This window comes from Lolium perenne, chromosome 6, assembly GCF_019359855.2.
Source record: "Lolium perenne isolate Kyuss_39 chromosome 6, Kyuss_2.0, whole genome shotgun sequence".
Lineage (NCBI taxonomy): Eukaryota > Viridiplantae > Streptophyta > Magnoliopsida > Poales > Poaceae > Lolium > Lolium perenne.
The window spans coordinates 78,256,706-78,281,056 of record NC_067249.2 but is presented as its reverse complement, the minus strand read 5'-3'; the positions used below and the strand labels follow the sequence as shown (position 1 = coordinate 78,281,056).

General features: G+C 40.9%; 2 protein-coding genes and 2 long non-coding RNA genes across 10 annotated transcripts in view; 2 read left to right on the top strand and 2 right to left on the bottom strand.

Moving 5' to 3' along the window:
- Positions 1-532: 532 nt before the first annotated feature.
- Positions 533-6,411, top strand: LOC127307772 (uncharacterized). Of its 5 annotated transcripts, none has more exons than XR_011746982.1 (4): positions 533-995; positions 1,091-2,076; positions 2,213-3,119; positions 3,300-6,411. It is a non-coding gene; the product is annotated as an uncharacterized lncRNA (long non-coding RNA). The 5 variants fall into 5 exon arrangements; XR_011746981.1 differs by having other exon boundaries at positions 533-1,554; positions 1,650-2,076; XR_011746979.1 differs by having other exon boundaries at positions 533-2,076; positions 2,213-2,322; positions 2,664-3,119.
- A 1,823-nt stretch (positions 6,412-8,234) lies between these two features.
- On the bottom strand, positions 8,235-10,972 carry LOC127307771 (uncharacterized). Its single transcript, XM_051338543.1, has 5 exons — positions 10,801-10,972; positions 9,781-9,858; positions 9,506-9,637; positions 9,236-9,423; positions 8,235-8,783 (listed from the first exon to the last, which is right to left on the bottom strand). Exons 2-5 carry the CDS (start codon positions 9,854-9,856, stop codon positions 8,367-8,369), a joined length of 813 nt encoding a protein of 270 aa, XP_051194503.1. The 5' UTR covers positions 9,857-9,858; positions 10,801-10,972; the 3' UTR covers positions 8,235-8,366.
- Positions 10,973-15,370: 4,398 nt separating this feature from the next.
- On the top strand, positions 15,371-20,793 carry LOC127307770 (uncharacterized). Of its 3 annotated transcripts, none has more exons than XR_007855831.1 (8): positions 15,371-15,728; positions 16,215-16,314; positions 16,858-16,989; positions 17,435-17,636; positions 18,175-18,222; positions 19,539-19,634; positions 20,225-20,290; positions 20,464-20,793. It is a non-coding gene; the product is annotated as an uncharacterized lncRNA (long non-coding RNA). The 3 variants fall into 3 exon arrangements; XR_007855832.1 differs by having other exon boundaries at positions 17,435-17,772; XR_007855830.1 differs by having other exon boundaries at positions 17,435-18,222.
- A 1,106-nt stretch (positions 20,794-21,899) lies between these two features.
- Positions 21,900-24,351, bottom strand: part of LOC127307769 (uncharacterized) — a 3,095-nt gene continuing 643 nt past the window's right edge. Inside the window, exons 2-4 of the mRNA XM_051338541.2 lie at positions 23,682-23,808; positions 23,379-23,586; positions 21,900-22,253 (exon numbers count right to left, since the gene is read on the bottom strand). Of these exons, the coding sequence (XP_051194501.1) occupies positions 22,081-22,253; positions 23,379-23,586; positions 23,682-23,808 (508 nt within the window). The 3' untranslated portion in view covers positions 21,900-22,080. The remainder of the gene's footprint in view (positions 22,254-23,378; positions 23,587-23,681; positions 23,809-24,351) is intronic.

Genomic DNA, 24,351 nt, shown 5'->3' with positions numbered 1-24,351 from the left:
TGGCAGCCCACCCTGCAGCCCACCTCCCGCCTCTGCAGCACGATTCATGGCGACGACGGCCTTAGCGAGCTGTGCGCGGGAGCTGGTGAGCCCGGGAATGGAGCACGCGGCCGCGGAGGAGAGGCAACAACGAATTGGTCACCGTCTTCGGCCCCGCACGAGCTCTGCGTGGCGAGCGTGCTCTGGACGGGGAACGTGCGGCGAGGCCGGCGAGCTTCAGGAGTAGGAAGCGCGCGGAGGTGGGCAGCGCGGTGCGGAGTTGGGCGGCGCAGGAAGGAGGTGGGCAGCGCGGGGCGGAGTTGGGCGGCGCAGGACGGAGGTGGGCAGCGCAGGTGCGGCGCGGACGCGGAGGTGGGCGGCGCAGGCGTCAATGTGCCAGGATTGCTCGCGATGTGGGAACCGGGATGTAGAAAGGTGAGGAAGAAAAGATAAGGTCGAGTGCGGCCCACGTGGACACGCGTCCAACGCTGGAGGCGGGGGAAGAAAACGTGGGATCCCCCGGCGGATCGTGAGTGTTTTCCTTTGACTAACGTTCTTCTATCTCAACCTCTCTGAAAAACGGTGTGCCACTTTGTCTTCCTAGGTCTTCTAGATTTTCCCCGCCGCTTCTTCTCTTTCTTCCTCACGTATTTGGTTGCGGCTGGGTCAGGAATTAGAGGGTGACGTTGGAGAGGAGATGTGCTAAGGTTGGAGAGGATATGGGGCGCATGCGGCATGGGCTCTAGGGCTGCGATAAGTGAGGAATCGGAGATCGAGCGGAGGACGCCGGCAGCGGCCGTGGCATGGATCGGGTCTTCCTCCGATATCCCGGCCGTCGTTGAAGCGCTCGGGTTGATTTGGCCGCGCGACCTCGGGAGGGGCTTGGGGTGGAGGCGGCGTGGTTGACGTGGTTGGCATGGAGGCGGGATGGCCAGGAGGGAGAGGCAAGGACTTATACTCGCATCAACCATGGGTCCGCCATTCCGGTGGCGACCATCGGCGTCTGTGACAAAAAGGTAAGTATTCGAATCTTCAAGATCTGTTTGACCCTTTGTTTCTCTTATTTTCAGTAGCGACCACACTAAGATGGGAGTATGCGGTGCTTTCACAGAGCGGGATGAAGAGCGCGGCAAAACCTCCACCATGGCCACGACCATCTAAGCCAGCGGCAACGACAACCCAGAAGTGGGTGCACATGAGAAGCTCGACCTCAGTACCCAGCTGCCGGAATAGCTGACGGAGGTACGGCACCAGTTGCAGCAGGCACTTGACTGGTGAGGCTCCAGCTTACCAGCAACGGCACTATCAAACTCGAAGGCCTTCTCAAGTCACTCTGGCTACTCGGTTAGCCCTATTTTGTAGAGAGAGATATCGGTTAGAAAAGATCCCCAATTTGTACATCCGTTCTAATCTTTCCTGGCATAAATTTCATTAGCTCCATGAGTTAGCACGCAAGCTATCCACGTGAGATTTGTTTCCGCTGATACCCAATTTTGCATGGGAAAGCCAACTCCTAGATTTTGGTCTGGTAGCAAGCAGCTTATGTCTTGCATCAGGTTGGGCATTGGACCTCTGGTAAGATGGCCTACCAATTAACTCCATCTATTTTCTTCTACCATGTAGCTAGGAAAAAGTTTCTTTGTTATACAATCAGATTACATGTTGTGCAGATAAAAGTATGACGGACTTACTAGGAGATGTTCAGTATATATGGACTCCAGTTATGGTTATGTTATTTATTTATGCACACCTTACGTTTCATAAATTGATTGAAGAAGTTGTATGGAGGGTGGCCGCGTGGTATTCTTCGCGGACAGACTAAGCAAAGTTGTTCATTGAGCCGAAGGCATTGTCTCTGTAACAAAGCTTGCATCACATAGTGATACATGAGAGAATGTACATCGTCAACCTGTAAGGGAGATGGTTAAGGAAATAGTACTAACTGTAACTGAAGTTGGAAGAGTCGACTACAATGTTTTTCTTGACGTGAAGACAATTGAGGGGATGTATGAAATTAGTCCGAGTCTGATGGAGACTTTATATGTCACCAAACTCCACTGAATCGCACGAGAGCTCAGCTGCACCCGCCGCTGTGAGGTGTGTTTGGATCTGGCTAATTCTATTTTGATTTGTTAATTGTTATTATTAGAATCAGAACTTCAGCTTTGTTCCCATAAAACCGCGTACGGGAGAACTTCATCTACGGGCTAATTTCAGTTTCAGCTTTCTATAGAAATTTGCTGGAAGAGGTCTCCAAGATATTGACAATGAATAAATGATATGAGAGGATGCTTCCATGGCAAATACTGGTCTCTTACCCCTCATCCAACATCTTCAAAGCCGGTATGTTTGTCCATTGCTCATTGCAAGAACGCCCCATAGTTTGCCATCATGTGGTGTTAGTTTTGTTTTGTTTACGATAGATCTCTGAATTTTACGATGCCACCTGAAAAATGGTTGAACAGTTTCATGAATTCAATCTTTGTCAACACATATATGCACCAAATACATTCACGCCACCCACATGATTTTTTGGCTAAAAGTTTAGAAACCCATTATTCAGATCTAAAAGAATGCCATGAGCGTAATTTTTGGGTAGTGTATAAGTATCGCTGTGGGTGAAACTACTTTCCCTGTTACCAGGTTCAACCAGTGAGCCGAAGTGTGGTTCTTTTGAGTTTCAGGGGTCCCAAGCCAGCTTGTGCTTCTGATGATCCATACTTCCGGGGAGACGTCGGTATGCCTTGCAGTTCGCAATGCTGGGACTGCTATGCCAACTCCTGGCGTGCATCCTTATATTTCAGATATCTTTCTTTGTAAGATTTGTTGGTAATTCTTTGTCTCAACATTGAGTTTGATCTATGCAAAACAAATAGGTAGCAAAAAGGTAGTGTCTACTATATCCGCATACCAGAAGTTCCGTGTGGTTTATTTGCATTTCACATCTTCTGAAGTTCATAAAAATATTCATGGTTAGTAGTGGCTTGCTGAATTGTTTATCCTAAAGTTATGCTCATCGGCTCATAGTAAGTTGTTCAGTTGTTCGTATTCAGGTAACTTGCTTATATTTTGTTTTTGCTAGCTTGACCATAACGCCATTCGGGATTTATTTTGCACCGCTGCCGTTTCCATTGTGACAGGTAGTTTCTTCATGCCACCGTATTTTATGGTTTGCTTTTTTTTTTTGCTTCTTGGATGGGTAATTTGGTTCTTAGTATGGGTGGTACCTGTTGTCTTGAATTATGATTTATTACATATAATTACTGGATATGTTACTTTTCCTTCCAGTCATGAATGTTTATCCACGCCTTTTATTTCAGTTGGAGATTAGGTGGTGACAGTGTCTGCATCTAAAGATATGCTGGGCCTACTTCGTGATCAAAGAGAAGAAAGATAAAAAGGTAGCACAACACGCACACACCCCAAAAGGTACTTAACTCTGTTACTGTCATATAGGAATTTGTGTTTACAACTAGATTAGAGGATGATTTATATTTCCTATACTCCAGTTATCCTTCTATAAGTAAAATAACACGGGTAAAGGGGGACTTCTTCATTTCTTTATTGCGATATCGCAATGCAGAACTCTAGGTTTAATTCTTCCTTGATACTTCAGTTTACGGCACTAGGACTACAAGGAGATCAGTTATAACTTATTATAGTTCAAAAGTGGTGTGGATATACCATAGAGAACATGTGAACGCTGCTCATTTTATTATTACAGATTCTTAAACTAAACAGTATGTTTATTCGAGAAATTTACATTTGTCATACTATTGGACTGGTTACATTGATCAGAACATGTTTCTTTTGCTTTGCCCCTTCCCTTTGTGCATAACTTCAGAATATAAAAATTCGATCTGTACCTGCCATTTGAGTATCTTTTATAGGGACAAGAAAGGTTCAACTTATTCAAGATAGCACAGTCTAGACACTAGAATGCACCAAGCTGCAAATGGGTTTCAGTTGTGTGGTTTGTACAATTCTTTAATCAATGCACCTTCACTACATAGCACCATCTTTCTTACCCCACCGAGCTTAGAAATAAGGGTACCCTAGAAATAAAGCTTTCCAATTACACCAACCATGATGAAGGTATATAAATAACTTCCACGTTGAGCTATTTCAATTTTGTGCATATATTCTATTAAATAACTGCTCGAGTAGTTTCTATTTCTGAATTTAACATGCCTGTTATCTTCATACTATACAATCGAGCAGCATGGTTCATGATTATTTACAAGATGCTAACTATGAAACCAAAATCTGCAAGGTTTATTTGTCAAGTATATATCTTTAGAGCTTACTTTTCACTTGCAGTATGTGAGATGTTTGTTTTTCGAGATGTGACATGCCACACTATATTATCCAATCTAATAATAACCTCAAATTTTAAGAAATAAAATGGTTTCAAACATTACAAATTCTAATACGACTACTAATTTACAGTTTCCAACTTTTCATCTTAGATCGATCTAATGATCGAAGCAGATGACACATTTTAATTGCTCCAACGATGTGTCATCTAGCATGTTGTGTTCTTCACTTCTTCTATAGAAACACCAAAGATTTCTACATCCATACAGTTGACAGTTGGTATTCTCCATACAAAACGCGATTGTCAGTTTTGCTCAAGTACACGTAAGAGTGCTCTAGCTATCTTTGCTTCTTTCGCTTGGTTTCTTGCTGATATAATATTATGTTATTTGACAAGTGTTTTGGTTGCTACCGAAAGATTCCTACCATGGTATGCCATGATCAATTGCATCTTTACTAATTTGATGTTCTTGCCAAGATCAATTGCTTCTTTACTAATTTGATGTTCTTTTCCTGGGACCATATAAGTGTCGGAATTGATCTGGTCTTCCTTCTATTCAGTTCTCACATTCAACTACTTTTACATGGTGCACAATCTAAATTCTCACAGTGGATCTACTATTTATACTCAGGACAAGCATGACGTATGCTCCGCAAATCTGCAGCATTGGGCGTGTCTTTACTGCACATATGCGACTGAAACCCTTTCTCAGTTTCAGAGCTTGGCAGCTGACACAGTGATATAATCTATTTGAGATAAACTTGCTAATTTCTGCCAAATCAACTGTAGAGTACTACTAATTTTGGCAATCACAGGCATCATCACTATCAATTTTCAGATTTACCCTTGCACAGTACCTACTTCAACACAAAACAAAGTACTCAGCTAGCCTTGCTATTACAGTTAAGAGTTAGATGGCATCAGGCATGTCTGAATGGCCAACAATCCTATAATATGCATATATGTATTGATGTTATGGAGTGTAAAAATTCCACTGTATAAAAATCTCTTCCTATTTATATTCTGCAGCATCATCTATTTATGTCACTGATGATAGCCCATTTTCTGCTACTATTTGTTCATATGACTATAAAATTATAATTCAAACTCTGCACTCAACAAGCTGTTAAAAGCTGCTTGCATAGGTGATACAATATATATATATGAAAATCGCTAACTAATTAGGCCAGAGGACTATCACTACATGCAAAGCCTGATTGAAATACAGATCAACGGCATGCAAATATGATTGCCTATCATAAAACTGGCGCATATTTTTTTTTTATGTAATTATTCAGCTCAAGGGTCTTCTCTACAAATATAGTGTCACGGGCGCGGCGTGTCGCCGCGCCTACGCCTCCTAGTTTTATATTTAGAGATGATACTTATGTTATTTCACCTATTTTGCATGTTTCATGATTATTGGAGAATTACTCACCGGAGTCAGGATTCTGCTGGAAAAAGCACCGTCAGAATACGATATCTCTGAAGATCAACAATTGACGGAGAATACACCGAAAGTCTTATTTCTCCAGAAGAAGGAGCCAGCCAAAAGGAGGGACCGAGGAGGGCCGCCATGGGCCCCCTCATAGGCCGGCGCGGGCTCCACCTTGGACGCGCCGCCTTGTGGGGAGGGGCCCACAACCCCCCTCGGCCGTCTCTCTTTCGCATACTTCATCTACCCGAAAACCTAAGGTGCTGGGAATAATCGCGAATAGACACATCCGCCTCTGCGGGGCGGAAAACACCAGAGAGAAAAGAGCTCTCCGGCAGGCTGAAATCCGCCGGGGAAATTCCCTCCCGGAGGGGGAAATCGTCGCCATCGTCACTGTCATCGAGCTGGACTTCATTGGGATCATCATCACCATCATCTCCACCACCGTCACCATCATCTCCATCGCTGCACCTCGTCACCGCTGTAACATCTAGGGTTGAATCTTGATTATTTCATAGGGGAAACTCTCCCGGTGTTGATTACTCCTTTATATAGATGCTATTGAGTGAAACCATTGAACCAAGGTTTATGTTCAGATTTTTATTCATCATCATATCACCTTTGATCATGTTCTATATGATGTCTCGTGAGTAGTTCGTTTAGTTCTTGAGGACATGGGTGAAGTCTAAATGTTAGTAGTGAACTATGTTGAGTAATATTTAATGGTTTAATATTTAAGTTGTGGTGTTATTCTTCTAGTGGTGTCATATGAACGTCGACTGCATGATACTTCACCTTTATGGGCCTAGGAGAATGCATCTTGTATTCGTTTGCTAATTATGGGGTTGCCGGAGTGACATCAACCTGAACCCCCTTTGGTATATCGATGCAGGAGGGATAGCAGGATCTCAGAGTTTAAGGTTGTGGTTAGATTTATCTTAATTACTTTCTTGTATTTGCGGATGCTTGCAAGGGGTATAATCACAAGTATGTATTGGTCCTAGGAAGGGCGGTGCATTAGCATAGGTTCACCCACACAACACTTATCAAAACAATGAAGATTAATCAACTATATGAAGCGAAAGCACTAGACTAAATTCACGTGTGTCCTCAAGAACGTTTGGTCATCATAAGTAAACAAACCGGCTTGTCCTTTGTGCTAAAAAGGGTTGGGCCACTCGCTGCAATTATTACTCTCGCATTTTACTTACTTGTACTTTATTTATCTGCTATATCAAAACCCCCTGAATACTTGTCTGTGAGCATTTACAGTGAATCCTTCATCGAAACTGCTTGTCAACACCTTCTGCTCCTCGTTGGGTTCGACACTCTTATTTATAGAAAGTACTACGATACACCCCCTATACTTGTGGGTCATCAGATGCTTCTCTTCTTTATGAAAGAACTTTGAGCATTGGAGACAAGGTTGTTCATATGCGGCGCAAGCCTAGCGGCCATCATCTTGGAGATCAACTTGGCAATCGCATGAATGAGACTAATGGGGCGAAAATCCATCACTTCCTCGGCCCCCTCTTTTTTTGGAATGAGGGCAATATTGGCGGAGTTGAGCCAATGGATGTTATTGGTGTGAAGGTTGGAGAATTGGTTTATAACCGCCATGATATCCATCTTGATAGTGTTCCAACACTTCTTGAAGAACGCGCCGGAGAAGCCGTCCGGTCCCGGCGCCTTATCACAAGCGGTGTTGTCAACCGCGGCTTTGACCTCTTCTTCCGTAGAAGGCTCGCTAAGACCGGAGAGGTCGCAAAGCGGAGTTGGAATTGTTGCCCAATTGAAGTTTTTTGTGCGGGGAGGACCTCTCTTGATAATCTTTTTGACGTGATTTTGGATGATACTCCTTTTTTGGTCATGCTCCGTGACCCAACCATTGTTGTGCTTGAGGCGGAGGATGTGGTTTTTCCGCCTTCGGGCATTGACCCGAAGGTGGAAAAATCTTGTGTTTGCATCCCCCTCCTTTAGGATGGTTATTCTTGAAGCTTGTCTCTTCCTTGTTCTTTCAAGAGCCGCGAGTCCAATGACTCTTCTCTTTAATCTTCCTCTAAGATCTCTCTCCTTGTCGCTAAGAACTCTATGGACATGGTAAGTGCAGAACACGGACTGCATTGCTCATTCTTTACCTGAATCCTACAGATGACGTAGCTGTAAGATTGAAAGCGAGACACACTTTTCCAACATTATCAGCACACATTGTAGCAGCAGCAAGCATGCAGACGCATTAGATTGGTAGTACTATGCACGACAGCAACACCATCTCAGAAATTATTCATCTCTTCAACACGTGCACGTCCCAAGCTGATAAGAGTAAAGCTTGAATGCCAGGTTGGAGGTGCACAGACACAAGGCTGTCGTCAGGGTTCCGGAGCTGCCATAAACTTAATGCAGCAGCAGCCATACCACTCGGTGACATATCACAACCCTGAACGATCGTTAAACAAAACCAAAACAAAAACGCAGGGGAATGGGTATCCACAGAGTTTTGCATTGAAGGAAATAAACACTAGATAATAAAAGGTTCATTCTACTGATGTACTTCAACAAACTGATTTTTACAATACAAGATACTACTCATAGTTGATCCAGATACAAGGTCCAGTATGATGCAACATAATATCCTCAGTCCTGGAGAATATCGAATGCAAAAATAGATATAATAGAACTTGGCAGGATTCTGCAGAAGCCTTTCTTTCCAAACCCTTTACCGTTGCAGTCCTGGATCTGGAAGTATGGAATGTCTTCTTCAAATCCAAAACCTGTGACCATTGCAGTATGCGTAGCCACCCGACCATCATCCATGAAGACTGTCTGCGTCTCATCGTACTGATAAATATTCCCCACCCCAGCATTGAAGTCCGTGTAGTAATTGTCGCTGATAGGGAAAAAGCATATGACAGCAGATTTACTAAGCGCGTTATCTATAGCAGCTTTAATATTATCCTTGTCTAAGCCACTCACTACATTTTCATCCATAAGTTCAGGTCGACAGAATTCAGTGTACTGAGAGATTCTGTATCTTTTTGCTTCCATGTTCCCCTGTGAATGACAATCAATAGGAATTATTCTATGATAACAGTTCAACGTGGCTGAACCACAAAGACTACTAGTAGTAAAGAACAATTGTCTTGCTCCATCGTTACAATAACATGGATCTTGTACCTAAGCAAAAGATTTCATGTGACACTTCAACTGAAAAGGTAAGAAGTATGCTGTAGTATCATGTTGTGGTATCATAACATAGAACATCAAACCAAACTAATAAATGAAACTTTGATCTTGTCTGCCCTCCCTCAGTCCCAATATCTTTTTTGTTCACAATCTTTTGTAGATGATCCATCCACTATTGATCCTAAAACTGATTAAATGCATGTTGATTTAGTTACAAAATTATGATACTATGCATTAAAGAAGTAATAACAAAATGAGTAATATACACTGTTACGCTATGTGACTGTATATTGGGAGCCGTCTTAGTTCCATTCATATACCTGAAGATAATCAGCCCTTGTTCGAATGCCTCTGTACTTTAGGGCACGCAGACAAGAACCTATGCGACACTGAGCCTCTGTTCCTACCAACTCCAGTAGATCCTCCCACGCTAACTGTCCCACCTCAATTCCGCAAGCGCGATTGGCTGCCTCCAGTGCACTTGCCACGGATAACCAGGAACATGATCCTTTATACAGTAAAACATTTAACTGCATGTTCTTGCCAGATTGACCCAAAACAGAAATAAACAAAAGAGATCAAAGTATTACCAGCAACTGTAATCCCCCTGCGGTGACGTGGAGGGGGGAGTATTTTGAACAGCTTCTGCCCATCAGAGTACAGCACACCCTTCCATGTGAATCTTTCATGGGACCTTTCAAACTTTGGAGCGGTCCCGGCTGCTGCCAGACATTCGTAAGGAACAAGATTGTTGTGAGTATGAAACATCGCAGGAGCTAACTTTAAGTGTCAAAAAAGGATCTGCGCCGTAAATGCACAAACAAAATTAAATGTCCAAAGTTCTTTTGAAGTCATATGCACGCACCTTTGGTGACCTTCATGTTCTTCCTCTTTGGACCCTTCCAGGTCCGTTCAGTGCTCATCTTTTTCCTTTTCACCATTCCTGCAATGATTTTTATTCTTATTTTTCTCAATTTGTGAGTATTTACAAGATAGGTACCTACAAACGTAACAACATTGCCACTTATCCTACCTCAGTCAGACCACAAAAGTGGCAGAATGTTCACCTATCGTACCTCAGCCGTACCATAAGTGAAATGAAGCTCAAACTGATTAAGTTCGAATTAGTGTTCATCATGGGAATGTGGCAATTATTATTTTTACCGCTGCATATTTATCATGGGAAATGTAGCTAAATTTGCAGGTTGCTCATTCAATTGTTTTTACACTGATATATTATGAGCCAACCTTTAAGTAGGTCATTTCAGTCACTTCAAGATGAGATTACAGAATACCTTCAAAACAAACATTCTGCCTAGACAAATAAGCATTCGTAAAATACATTTCAATTACAAATGTGGAGTTAAATTATCAGGTACTAAGATCTGAAGAATTAATCTCACAGAATCGCAATCATGAACACTGGGAGCATGGCTTCTGGTTTTCATAATTGTAATTATGCGGCAAATTAGGGGGTTGCCATAATCTCACTTGCCATAATCGCAATCATGCACACTGGGAGCATGGCTTCTGGTTAAAATTTAACACTAATTTGCACTAGTGAGAACATGGCTTGCACCAAATTATAAACCAATGATACATGGCTACTAACCAACATAAAAAACGATTCACATGTTTTATTTCAAAAATTTGAGAGCTTGAACACCTCCGCTGACAGCGGCTTCCAAACATCCTACCTTTGAATCAACCCTAGTTCACGTGTTTGGTATTACAATACTCCGTAAGAAAATCCATATGAATTCGTCATTAACATTTCCGCGAGTATCAGAGTTCATCCAAACCGATCAGCGCCCCATGAATCGATCCCCCACCTTGGCGTCAGATAAAAAGAGAGATCTTTCCGTCAAGAACAGATGAGACTTACTGTGAACCGGACGATCGCCACCAAATTCTGAGTGGAGAGGTTGCTCGTCAGCTTCAGGTAGCCGCCGGTGTGGAGCAGCCGCCGCCGCCGCCGCCTTTCCTATCGCCAAGCCAAGTCCGCGGTGTGGGTTGTCCAAGGAGTAAAGGGAAAATTTGCTAGAGGACACTGTTATTTTCTGGCATTTGCTGAAACACACCGCTCGATTGTGTCTTTGCCAGATACCATTACAATTTTGTGACACATTTGTCAGAACACACCACCTGGCTCAAAACGGAAAGTTTTTCCCTTTGTCTTCAAAACCAGTCATCCCATGTAAAAGTGTAAAACTTTCCTTTTTTAGTTAGGTGGTGTGTTCTGGCAAATGTGTCATAAAATTGTAATGGTACCTAGCAAAGACACAATCGAGCGGTGTGTTTGAGCAAATGCCAAAAAATAACGGTAATCCTGCGGAAATTTTCCCGAAGTAAAGGGAAAATTTGCTAGAGGACATCGTTATTTTCACGGCATTTGCTGAAACACACCGCTCGATTGTGTCTTTGCCGATACCATTACAATTTTGTGACACATTTGTCAGAACACACCACCTGGCTCAAAACGGAAAGTTTTTCCCTTTGTCTTCAAAACCAGTCATCCCATGTAAAAGTGTAAAACTTTCCTTTTTTAGTTAGGTGGTGTGTTCTGGCAAATGTGTCATAAAATTGTAATGGTACCTAGCAAAGACACAATCGAGCGGTGTGTTTGAGCAAATGCCAAAAAATAACGGTGTCCTGCAGCAAATTTTCCCAGGAGTAAAGGGAAAATTTGCTAGAGGACACTGTTATTTTCTGGCATTTGCTGAAACACACCGCTCGATTGTGTCTTTGCCAGATACCATTACAATTTTGTGACACATTTCTCAGAACACACCACCTGGCTCAAAACGGAAAGTTTTTCCCTTTGTCTTCAAAACCAGTCATCCCATGTAAAAGTGTAAAACTTTCCTTTTTTAGTTAGGTGGTGTGTTACAGCAAATGTGTCATAAAATTGTAATGGTACCTAGCAAAGACACAATCGAGCGGTGTGTTTGAGCAAATGCCAAAAAATAACGGTGTCTGCAGCCAAATTTTCCCAGGAGTAAAGGGAAAATTTGCTAGAGGACACTGTTATTTTCTGGCATTTGCTGAAACACACCGCTCGATTGTGTCTTTGCCAGATACCATTACAATTTTGTGACACATTTGTCAGAACACACCACCTGGCTCAAAACGGAAAGTTTTTCCCTTTGTCTTCAAAACCAGTCATCCCATGTAAAAGTGTAAAACTTTCCTTTTTTAGTTAGGTGGTGTGTTCTGGCAAATGTGTCATAAAATTGTAATGGTACCTAGCAAAGACACAATCGAGCGGTGTGTTTGAGCAAATGCCAAAAAATAACGGTGTCCTGCAGCAAATTTTCCCAGGAGTAAAGGGAAAATTTGCTAGAGGACACTGTTATTTTCTGGCATTTGCTGAAACACACCGCTCGATTGTGTCTTTGCCAGATACCATTACAATTTTGTGACACATTTCTCAGAACACACCACCTGGCTCAAAACGGAAAGTTTTTCCCTTTGTCTTCAAAACCAGTCATCCCATGTAAAAGTGTAAAACTTTCCTTTTTTAGTTAGGTGGTGTGTTCTGGCAAATGTGTCATAAAATTGTAATGGTACCTAGCAAAGACACAATCGAGCGGTGTGTTTGAGCAAATGCCAAAAAATAACGGTCCTGCAAACAAATTTTCCCAGGAGTAAAGGGAAAATTTGCTAGAGGACACTTTTATTTTCTGGAATTTGCTCAAACACACCGCTCGATTGTGTCTTTGCCAGATACCATTACAATTTTGTGACACATTTGTCAGAACACACCACCTGGCTCAAAACGGAAAGTTTTTCCCTTTGTCTTCAAAACCAGTCATCCCATGTAAAAGTGTAAAACTTTCCTTTTTTAGTTAGGTGGTGTGTTCTGGCAAATGTGTCATAAAATTGTAATGGTACCTAGCAAAGACACAATCGAGCGGTGTGTTTGAGCAAATGCCAAAAAATAACGGTGTCCTGCAGCAAATTTTCCCAGGAGTAAAGGGAAAATTTGCTAGAGGACACTGTTATTTTCTGGCATTTGCTGAAACACACCGCTCGATTGTGTCTTTGCCAGATACCATTACAATTTTGTGACACATTTCTCAGAACACACCACCTGGCTCAAAACGGAAAGTTTTTCCTTTGTCTTCAAAACCAATCATCCCATGTAAAAGTGTAAAACTTTCCTTTTTTAGTTAGGTGGTGTGTTCTGGCAAATGTGTCATAAAATTGTAATGGTACCTAGCAAAGACACAATCGAGCGGTGTGTTTGAGCAAATGCCAAAAAATAACGGTGTCCTGCAGCAAATTTTCCCAGGAGTAAAGGGAAAATTTGCTAGAGGACACTGTTATTTTCTGGCATTTGCTGAAACACACCGCTCGATTGTGTCTTTGCCAGATACCATTACAATTTTGTGACACATTTGTCAGAACACACCACTCGGCTCAAAACGGAAAGTTTTTCCTTTGTCTTCAAAACCAAATCATCCCATGTAAAAGTGTAAAACTTTCCTTTTTTAGTTAGGTGGTGTGTTCTGGCAAATGTGTCATAAAATTGTAATGGTACCTAGCAAAGACACAATCGAGCGGTGTGTTTGAGCAAATGCCAAAAAATAACGGTGTCCTGCAGCAAATTTTCCCAGGAGTAAAGGGAAAATTTGCTAGAGGACACTGTTATTTTCTGGCATTTGCTGAAACACACCGCTCGATTGTGTCTTTGCCAGATACCATTACAATTTTGTGACACATTTGTCAGAACACACCACCTGGCTCAAAACGGAAAGTTTTTCCTTTGTCTTCAAAACCAGTCATCCCATGTAAAAGTGTAAAACTTTCCTTTTTTAGTTAGGTGGTGTGTTCTGGCAAATGTGTCATAAAATTGTAATGGTACCTAGCAAAGACACAATCGAGCGGTGTGTTTGAGCAAATGCCAAAAATAACGGTGTTTCCTGACAAATTTTCCAGGAGTAAAGGGAAAATTTGCTAGAGGACACTGTTATTTTCTGGCATTTGCTGAAACACACCGCTCGATTGTGTCTTTGCCAGATACCATTACAATTTTGTGACACATTTCTCAGAACACACCACCTGGCTCAAAACGGAAAGTTTTTCCCTTTGTCTTCAAAACCAGTCATCCCATGTAAAAGTGTAAAACTTTCCTTTTTTAGTTAGGTGGTGTGTTCTGGCAAATGTGTCATAAAATTGTAATGGTACCTAGCAAAGACACAATCGAGCGGTGTGTTTGAGCAAATGCCAAAAAATAACGGTGTCTGCAGCAAATTTTCCCAGGAGTAAAGGGAAAATTTGCTAGAGGACACCGTTATTTTCCGGCATTTGTCGAAACACACCGCTCGATTGTGTCTTTGCCGTATACCATTACAATTTTGTGACACATTTCTCGAACACACCACCTGGCTCAAAACGGAAAGTTTTTCCCTTTGTCTTCAAAACTACCATCCCATGTAAAAGTGTAAAACTTTCCTTTTTTAGTTAGGTGGTGTGTTCTGGCAAATGTGTCATAAAATTGTAATGGTACCTAGCAAAGACACAATCGAGCGGTGTGTTTGAGCAAATGCCAAAAAATAACGGTGTCCTGCAGCAAATTTTCCCAGGAGTAAAGGGAAAATTTGCTAGAGGACACTGTTATTTTCTGGCATTTGCTGAAACACACCGCTCGATTGTGTCTTTGCCAGATACCATTACAATTTTGTGACACATTTGTCAGAACACACCACCTGGCTCAAAACGGAAAGTTTTACTTTTACATCATTAAGACAAATGCAAAATTGTGGACTATCTTCATAGTGCATAGTGAAGGTAGTATCATACAAGACTTCATTTATTATTGTGTAGAATTATTTGATCTTGTGAAGTGCTATGTTACGGTTACTAGTTGTGCCACAAGTATCTCTCCTTATTATTTTTTTATGGAAAGCCATTTGACGCATTTCATTGATTCCCATACATAGTTACATCATTTATGAGCTTAGCCAGTAAAAAAGCTAGGGGATCATCAGTCCAAATACAATGAATATGATCATTAACTATGCCTAGCTAGTTCATGATCAATCCCATTGGCCTCCCTATTACAATGTTCGAAGATAATCTCTCTAAACCCAATCGCAAGAACTCTACAATCATCAAAAGCAGTTGCTGGAGAGGTAGCAAAAAATCCACCCTCCATGGCATCAATTACCTGAGAATTATTATCAGATTGAATAATTATTTTGTTGCCATGCATCCTTGAAAGTTGAAACTGAGCAAGGCTCATTACTCACCGTAGAGCATAGGCTTCCGCCATGAATGGATCGGCAACAAAGTGGATATCTTACCGTTAGCATTGGAAGGTATAATAGCTGCCCCCCATGGGGGATTCACAGCGATTTGAGCATGCTAGCCGTCGCCCATCGTCGAGGCCAGGGAGGAGGAGAAGGGAGGAGGAGAAGGGAGGAGGAGAAGGGAGGAGCAGGGAGGTGGTGCTCTGCTGGCCATCGTCGACGAGCTCGAGATGGAGCAGGGCCGTCGCCCATGTCGTTCCCCTCAGTTTTTGACCTTTTTCGCGGATCCGGTGGAGACGATGCGAGATCTGGTGGCGGAGATCCGAGATCCGGTGGCGGCGATACGGTTGCCGCGGAGGTACCTCGTCCAGGGGATGCGCACCTGCACTCCGGATGGGCGGTGGACCGGGCCATCGTCGCCGAGGACGAGTGGCTCGTCATGATCCGCTTCAGCCACGACTGGGACGAGCCTTGCTTGCAGATGGACGAGACGCTGGCAGGGATGGCCGAGAAAATCAGGAACTTCGCGGTGATCTGCCCATGGCGCCTGATTCTACAGGTCTGAATACACGCCTGTACTTCTTGTTCATGTACTCCCCCTGCACATACTTCATGCGCGTGGAGTAAAACTATTCTATTTGGAGTAGTACTGCATGTTGGTTAATTGAAAATTGTTCTCAGGACACACTTCTGTTTGGAGTAGTATAGTCTTTGATTATCACTAAGCACTGAGTAGTGAGTCTTGATATGGCTTGAGCTGAATAATTTTGATGAAAAAGAAGTGTCAACACAGCAAGCCAAAAGCTTTTTTGTTTACCAATTATACTACTCATATGCAGAACACTCAGTAGCTTGTTACACTCAATTTACATCTATCCAGAACAATTATATGCTGAAATGATGCCTTGAATATCAACCAAATTTTAGAAATGTTATCCAGTAGGCTCCATATTCACGACTGTTTGGTAGGAGTCATTTTTAGCTAATTTTCTTACTTGCTAAATATTGTATGAGGTACATCCTGACTTAGTTTTTTTCTGTTCAGGAAATCGATTGATTGGATTAGTTTCATATACATGGTGAAGTGCAGGTTCAGCTGTGGTTCTCATATAAGGAAGAGTGTCATAGCTATTGTCAAAATTTAGGTGAGAACCGCGAACCTGCAGGTGTATTTGCACCTACGTTGTTTGGCAGTAGTAGTGATAGCTTTGTTAGAAAACAAAATGAAATTGCACTCACACACATGAACAATTACATTAATTATGTTTCATTCCTATCAACTAGCCGATCTTGTGTACGTGAAACATGATGCTTAATCAGATCTCCGTCTTTATTTACCTTTATGCCATGGAAAATTTGTTTTGGTTCTTCACCTTTTGGTCTTCATGTATCTTGGACTTACTTCTGTGCCTACCAGTCTTGCCTCTGTAGATAACATGGTTTGATGTGATCTATCCTTGCACTAATATAATCATGTACCAAGCCACACACCAAAAAAGATCACATCCTTTGCACTTGACAAAGTTAAAATTTGGTTTATTATTACCAGAAGTGATCTTGATTCGGGGGTTGAAAGTTAAATAATTTTAGCTATATATTTGGTTTATGTACTTTTAGGTCAGGGTACAAATGCTTGCTGCTATAATAATGTGGTAAAAAATAAATAACTTTTCTATTTTGTGCTTCAGCCTCCTTCGCTTTGAGATGGCCAACTATTGTGTGTTTATGAAGAGAAGTGCCTAATCTCAAGACCAAAGGTGCTACGAGGTGATATTTGTGTCGTGAAACTTATAAGAAGCAGTACATTACTATGCCTACAGGTGATATGTGCTGTTTTTTGATTTCTTCCTATATTTCCGAGTGATCCTTCCTGTGATGGAAGCAAGCTTCCTCTCAAATCCTTCTCAAACTTGTGGAATGCTTTTATCATAAGTGATTAGTCCTAGGTTATGTACATTTGATGTAAATACTTTGTTTATTACAATAGAAAATCAACCTTCAGGTATGCATTCTGTTTTAGAGCATGGACCTTCTGCTTATGGATATCTCATATAATTTCAGAGTGCAGTTGTGGCCAAATACCTCTCTAGCAATTTATTAACCGGATAGAAGAATATGCACAATAAGTACCTTGGTTTTACCCCTGTGGTATCAGCATGAATGCACATGTTTACTTATATCTAAGCATACACGGCTTCTGGTATTACATTCTGTAATTAACATTGCCTCTGGAGTTGTTTGACATTGTTCTATGTGGTTTTGCAGGAAGAAGTACAAATGATGGTCACTGGATTTCTGAATACACTATTTTGCTCTGTATTTAGTATGTAGTCAGGTGGATATGACTACGTTGAGTCAGATGAAAGACAACGACCTCAAAGATACTATATAAGCACATGGTTAATGGGATGTTTAATGATTTCTGTTCCATTCCTGGCTTTTATTACCTCTTATGGTCAGTGGGATGGTTAGTGCTTATATTGTTTTATTATTACACTCTACTGGTTGCTGTGATTTTGGATGTGAGGTAGTATGACTTATGAATATGATATGATCATGGTCTATGTTTTTCTCTCTGTGCAAAGAGCCTTCCTCTCTTGGTGGTAAGTGCATTTAATCTATATCCTTGTATTTGTTTTGATTGGAAATTAAATGATAGGAGGTATGGGAGGATGTTTTTTCTTGGCTGTTGTACGTCTGCTCAGCTGCCCTATGAGGAAAGCATGTGTTTATTATTTATCTGTAACTAAACAATGCCCCCTCTAAATTTTCATGTGTGTAGTTTCCGGGAATTTGTGCCAGCGAATCCTAGATTCAAATATAGAAATGGAGCCCAGCGAATCCTAGATTTCACTTCTCATTTGTTTTCGGTTATTATATTGTAATGAGGCCTTAAGCCTGTTTCTAACATAAAGTTACCATGTAATATGTTGAGTGAATTATGTTTCTTCATGTTTACTTCATATGGGGCCAAATAATTCAGATTCGTTCTCTTCCTCTTTCAGATGTTGGTGGCATTTTTTCACTGCGTCTTTCTTCCACGGAAACAACAGGTAATGCAAGGCTAACACCAGCACATTATCCACCTCTGCTTTGTGACACCGATTTGTTTATGCATTCAAAAAGTGGTCCAGCATCTGCAATAGACTTGATTATGATAGTTTTATGGTTCTTTTGACATGTGTTGCAGACCTCAGTTAATATAGTTAATATTAGATGCGTCTTTTGAGGTCATTATCTGCGAATATTAGATGCGTCTTCATTTCAGAGATTTTCTAAGCATATTTAAGATATTACGTGATTTCATTGGATGGTTGGTCTATGATAGGTTAACTCTATAAATGCATAATTTTACATATAATAGTTTTTCATATAAGGTTAATATACTGTTTTACAAATTGTTTCTCAATGCAAAAGTCGGGAGCCGCGTTCCAAGGCGTGCACCAAATATGAAATTGATTGCTCAAAATTGTCAACCTTGAATGAAGACGAACCTTGAATTATATTTTGAAAACCATCTTGATAATTAGTATTTCTCTGCCACCGGTGAATAAGAGCAGAAACCCTTTTATAAGGAAATTAATTTTACTCTATAGTGTCCTGCTTAGTTTGCAAAATAACAAAATTCATCTGCTCTTTTTTTTGACACCACTGCCTACTCCATAAGAATACATATAATCGGGATACACAATTTGTTTATATTTAATGTCTCCCTTTAGGTACTTGCTACTTTTTGGGTATCAAGTTAGGGTGGTCTAGCAGTGCCTGCCGCTTATTATGCGCAGCTTGATCATATATTTTATAGCTTTTTTAGTAACTCAAGGTTTTTCCAGATTGAACATATTGAATCAAATATGCAGCTTGCATAGTTATCTCCTGAATCTTCTCCGTCAGTCTTAGGCAGCAAGTTAGGGTGGTCTAGCAGTGCCTGCCGCTTATTATGCGCAGCTTGATCATATATTTCCTAGGGTTTTTAGTAAGTCAGGTTTTCCCACATTGAACATACTGAATCAAATGAAAGAAGCATGCATAGTTATATGATAGTTTGGTTTGCTCGAAAGAATTAAAGGTTAATAAAATGCTAGACTACTAGGACTACAATGCGTATATCTAATGGTTTGGCTGGTCTCTCATGCCTATATTTTTTTAATCTACTTGCCTTGACAAGGTTCATAGCACAGTTCGGGTCCAGCCAGGTAAATAGCTGAGTACCATTTGTAACATGAATACGGTTTATTTTTGCTCTGGTCCTTCAGCACCTATTGCTGGTCCAAGTTCCATTTCCTGAATTGCTTAGTGTTGTATAGTTGAGGACATGCAAATCATCTGGAAGCGCAGTTGTGTTTAATCTTACATGTATGATTTGCAGGATTTCGGTCACGACTTTTACCAACACGGCTTGCTGCACGCTAGGACCTAAAGTTACCCTTGATTTTCTGGCTTCATCAGAGAAAGTTCTTGGAAGGTTTGTAGTAATCATTTGCAAAACTCGCATAGATCATCATATCAGAATCGATACAGTGCACTACAGAGTATGAATACTTGAGGAAATGTGTTTCTGTCGATAGGTTTTTAATATAATTGGTGTGATGACTTGAACATAGAAAAGTATATTATGGTACAGGGTATATCTAGAACCATACCTGTTAATTACTTCAACCATTTTGGTTGACGAAAGATAGGAAACAAAGCTGAGTTAATTGGGTAACCAACTGAACCACAGCTAACAGTTCTATCGAACCTATTGGTAATTGAAATGTGCTTCAGATCTTCATTCCTGTGTAGTGGTATCTACCTTTGTTGAACTTGTCTTTCTTGGATGGAATATATTGCCTTGTTGGAATTATAAAGTTAAACGAAACCACTGTTCAGATCCATTTTCCATGTGGTCTGAGATGAGGGCAGTAACCGTAGAAAGACAAACTAGATGTTCATGAATATAATTGGGCTCTATCAGTCTTTGATGTACTGGTGAATAAGTCTTGCATATAGTAAGCCTATCTGGTTCATTTCCATGTCCTATGCTGATTCAAGTGTTGTGTAAACCATTTGCAGGCAGTTGTCGCATAAAGCTCAGGCGGATGTGGTGGCCAAGAAGAAGAATGCCTAAATAAAAAGCAGGTATAATATCTAAAATGAGTTCCATAAATTTTCTTGCGTCTGGCCTTGCATACTCTTGCAGTTTTAAATAGGTTTCTGTTTCTCATAGGAAGTACATGTTAATTCTATGCTCTCTACTGTATATTAGGTTTCAGTTATGATTTATGACTGGTTGATTTATGGTTGCCTTTTAGGGGTCTTTCTTTTGGTGACACAGATTGCCAGTAGTTGTTTCCTTTCAGTCATCTACTTACCGTGAGATCCGATGGTCGCAGTCCTCCCCTTTGTAGTTGGCATGTAAATATGAACTAAGTTCCTGGTGCAGCGATTACCCTGTGCACCTCGTGTGTATGCTTGTTCTACCATCTCCTAATGCTAGCCATGTGGGCATGCTTTTGGTTCGTCCTGCTATCAGCTGCTTCTATGTAGTTTGTTCTATCATGTAATGCCTTGCTCAGAAAAAGGACTATTGTAAATTCCTGAAACAATGCTACTTTATACTTAATAGTGTGCAGTTTGCTCTAGACCATGACTTGCGCAAGGTAAAAACTATTCTGCATCTACTGGTTTGATCCCACTATCTACTTATTATTAACGTTCTTTTATCCATGGTTTCCCACTGCCACTGGGCCTTCCTTAGAAAAAAAAGATTGTTCTCTATCTTGGGTTTGAAGCAATTATATGTTTATGGACATGGTTTTATTCATATTTGTTTTATGGTGCTTGTGTGCCTTCAGTGTTATCTCTATATTTCCTTATAGATCTTTTCTGTTATGCTTGTATGACCAAGCCCATATAGTTTGTTGTACTGTTGTTTATTACCTTTTGCATTGCAGCAGTTTTGATGATTGTTGTACACCATGTAGTTACGACGTTCTATAAAATGCTTGATAATGTGAAACCCAGGGAACGTGCGTCTGGGTGCGCTCTATCATCGTTATACAAACTGTAAATCGGTGCGAATTTCACGGGATCGTGCGCCAAGGCGCACATCTAAATCTAGTCTATGAATTTTTCAAAAGCATCTCAAGCTATCACTCCCGTACTAGCATGACTCCAGTCAATATCATAAGCTGCATCAGCGTTAAATTTTGTTATACCTTTTAATGGATGCCTGGGATTCTTTCCTACTCTCCATCGGCTTCTTTTTAGACCTCAAATAGTTTGTAGCCAAGACACCAATATTGTTATAGTAACATAATTAGTTGTGCCACAAGTATCTCTCTCCTCATAACTAGTTAACTACACGTTACTCTGTTTTAAATTAATTGACACATATTTGTCCGTTAAATGCATTTTAGCATCTAGATACACGTGAATATAGACAAATATGTGTCAATTAATTTAAATTGAGGGAGTTCCTATGTTACTTTCATTAAGGCAGTATAAGTGTCAGCTTAGCCGCAAACTATTATCGCCTAATGGTAACAAAGACTATTTCAACTATGTTCAAGTTGTTGCTACCTAACCACAGCGTTAAGATCAAAATGCTATGCCAGTGTGTTTGTTCTGAAGCTTCTTCTCCACGTTTATGATTAACTGTGCCTTGCATTATTTCCTTCCGTTCACCATCTAATGATTAGCTCCACAGTAGCAAAATACATGACGAACAGATAATGGCACCAACGGATACACGACCAACAACATATGTCACCAATTATTTCAAAAGTAAATCGAAGTTGGTTCATAATAATCCTAGAAGGGCATAAGTTACAAGGTTTGTTCACTCCTTCAGTTGGACACTGCCATAGACAAAGTCTGGCAAAATAAAGACGAGACAAACATAGATACAGCGGCTGAGACAGCTTTGTCTATATCATTGCGGAGTTGTAAATATGTGGAACGGTACAATGGCCGCCAGCATATTTTGTACCTTTGGGATGAAATATATTGGGACCACATCCAAAGCAGAAAGTGAAGTCGACATCCTTCTCCGGTGAGGTGCCCTGAGGGTTTTCCACACCCCAACCGGCCTTCCGTCCAGCTGCAACACAAACAACAAAGAGTTGTTCAGAAAATGACCAAATGGACAGAACATATGCATTGATGCTGCATGCAACCAAATGGACAGGTGTATCCTATGAGATAGAGATGCCATTAGTAATTTAACCTAGAGCAGGTTAAATGGAACTAACTGAATAGCTCTAGTGAATATATAGACATAATCATATTGAGCATATGTACAAAGCTCTTATTTTAGTGAAAATGTCAATATATGTTGTATCCATGAATGCAAGTATTATGTGGTCATGTGTGTGACAAATGCAAGTTAAATTGTAATAAAGCACAGGTGAAGCACAGGTAAAGCACATGAGTAGACAGGAAGAAGCACAAAAACTTGTGAGTTGTGGCTGCTCTGCCATCAAGCATGACATAAAGTACTTAAGCACATATTACGGATATGATTTTGTATAAGAGAAATCAACCCATCCTCGTAAAACCTTTCGATGGCTTCAGTGAGATGGCCTAATTCCTTTTTGTGGATAGAGGAGCAATACAGTCCTTACTTAAGGAGCCAAGCTAAACAAAACAAGAGTATAGTAGGTCCTGATCAACCTGTTACTCGCACAGACAGGGCTAACTACACAAAATGCTGAGGAATGCAGCATGTACCATATTGTAATGACATGAAAATTCTGCCTATTACAGAAGTACTCTGCCAGTTCATGGCTCAGACTTGCAATTTCATGTAAGACGGTTTATTTATCAAATAAGAAATCATGAAATCACGTTTTTTTAAAACTTTATGACGTTTCGCTAACATAACAGTGGAGAAAATCAGAAACAAGCCAACCTAAAAAATCTGGTACCAATGAACATCAAGTAAAGGTGCAATTACCATAACTGCTTAGACTACATAGAAAGTCAAAAACGTTCCAATAGTGTGTAAAATAACATAACTGGTCAATCTTTCGCATAATCAAGTATGCGTTCATTATTTTTAGAATACACTACGACTTGTATCCTAGTAAACCCGTAATATTTAGGATTGCATCCATGTTATGTTTAGACTAAGTTACTACTAAATTCCAAGGTGCTTCAAGGAGACATACATTCTTCCATAGAGTACATGATTGATGTTCGACAATGTTTAAGCAAGAAAACTTACCAGTAGAGTCAGAACCCAATGGCTCACAGCAGATGACATTGAAACCACTTGGATTCTGCTTTCTGGAACACAACTGCAGCTCAGCAAAGAATAGCTGTTCCCTCGAACCTTCCTTGCTAGATCTTGCAGTGAAGTTCATGTGCTTGTAAGGATAAAATGAAGAAGCCACCGAAACCACAGGACCAACCTCCAGGAGTTCAATCTTGATCTGGGCAGAAGAAATGAATACAGGTCACGACAATTAGACTTACCATCCCAGGAGAGATAATGTGGCTACAACAAGTGAATAATTAAAGGGCTCACCTTATTCTTTTTGTTGTAGTAACCCAGGGCTATCTTTGCGATTCTCATGGACTGCTGACGGTGAACTAGTGGCTTAGGCCCAAGCGCAGGACCACCATGCTCTTTCATGTATCTAGGATCCTTGGCCCTGCAACCAACAAATAAAACAAAACGATGTAAAATCGAAGCACATAACAGAATTAGATAGCTACTGCAAGGGATCAACCTTACGTAACTGTCAACATCAGCATGGGCAGTAAAAAAGAAAGGGTTAGTAAAATTGCATTATAACATTAGTTCTAGCGAAAATAGCACCTTGCACCGTCTATTTGAACATAACATAGCAGTTAGATTTGACAGTACTGATGGCTAGAAACCATGCTACTGCTGATGTGTACGCCTCGTCCTCTCGCGGAAGTCAATGCCAGATCGGATTGAGGGTTAGGGATTTTGCAATGTGGAAAGAGGTTGCAATACGCCAGCTGCAATTTTAAAAGGACTTTTTGATGAGGTATGAAAGAACTATGAATGTTATGGTGGCAAATACAAAACCTTTTTTGTTTGCAAAATTATACAACACATGCAGCACAAGCGATATGATCAAATGTTGTGACTGCAGTGACATTATGAGATTACACACTAGCATGAATTCACTGCACAAATCAGGTCAGATGGCGCACCGAGCAGCAAC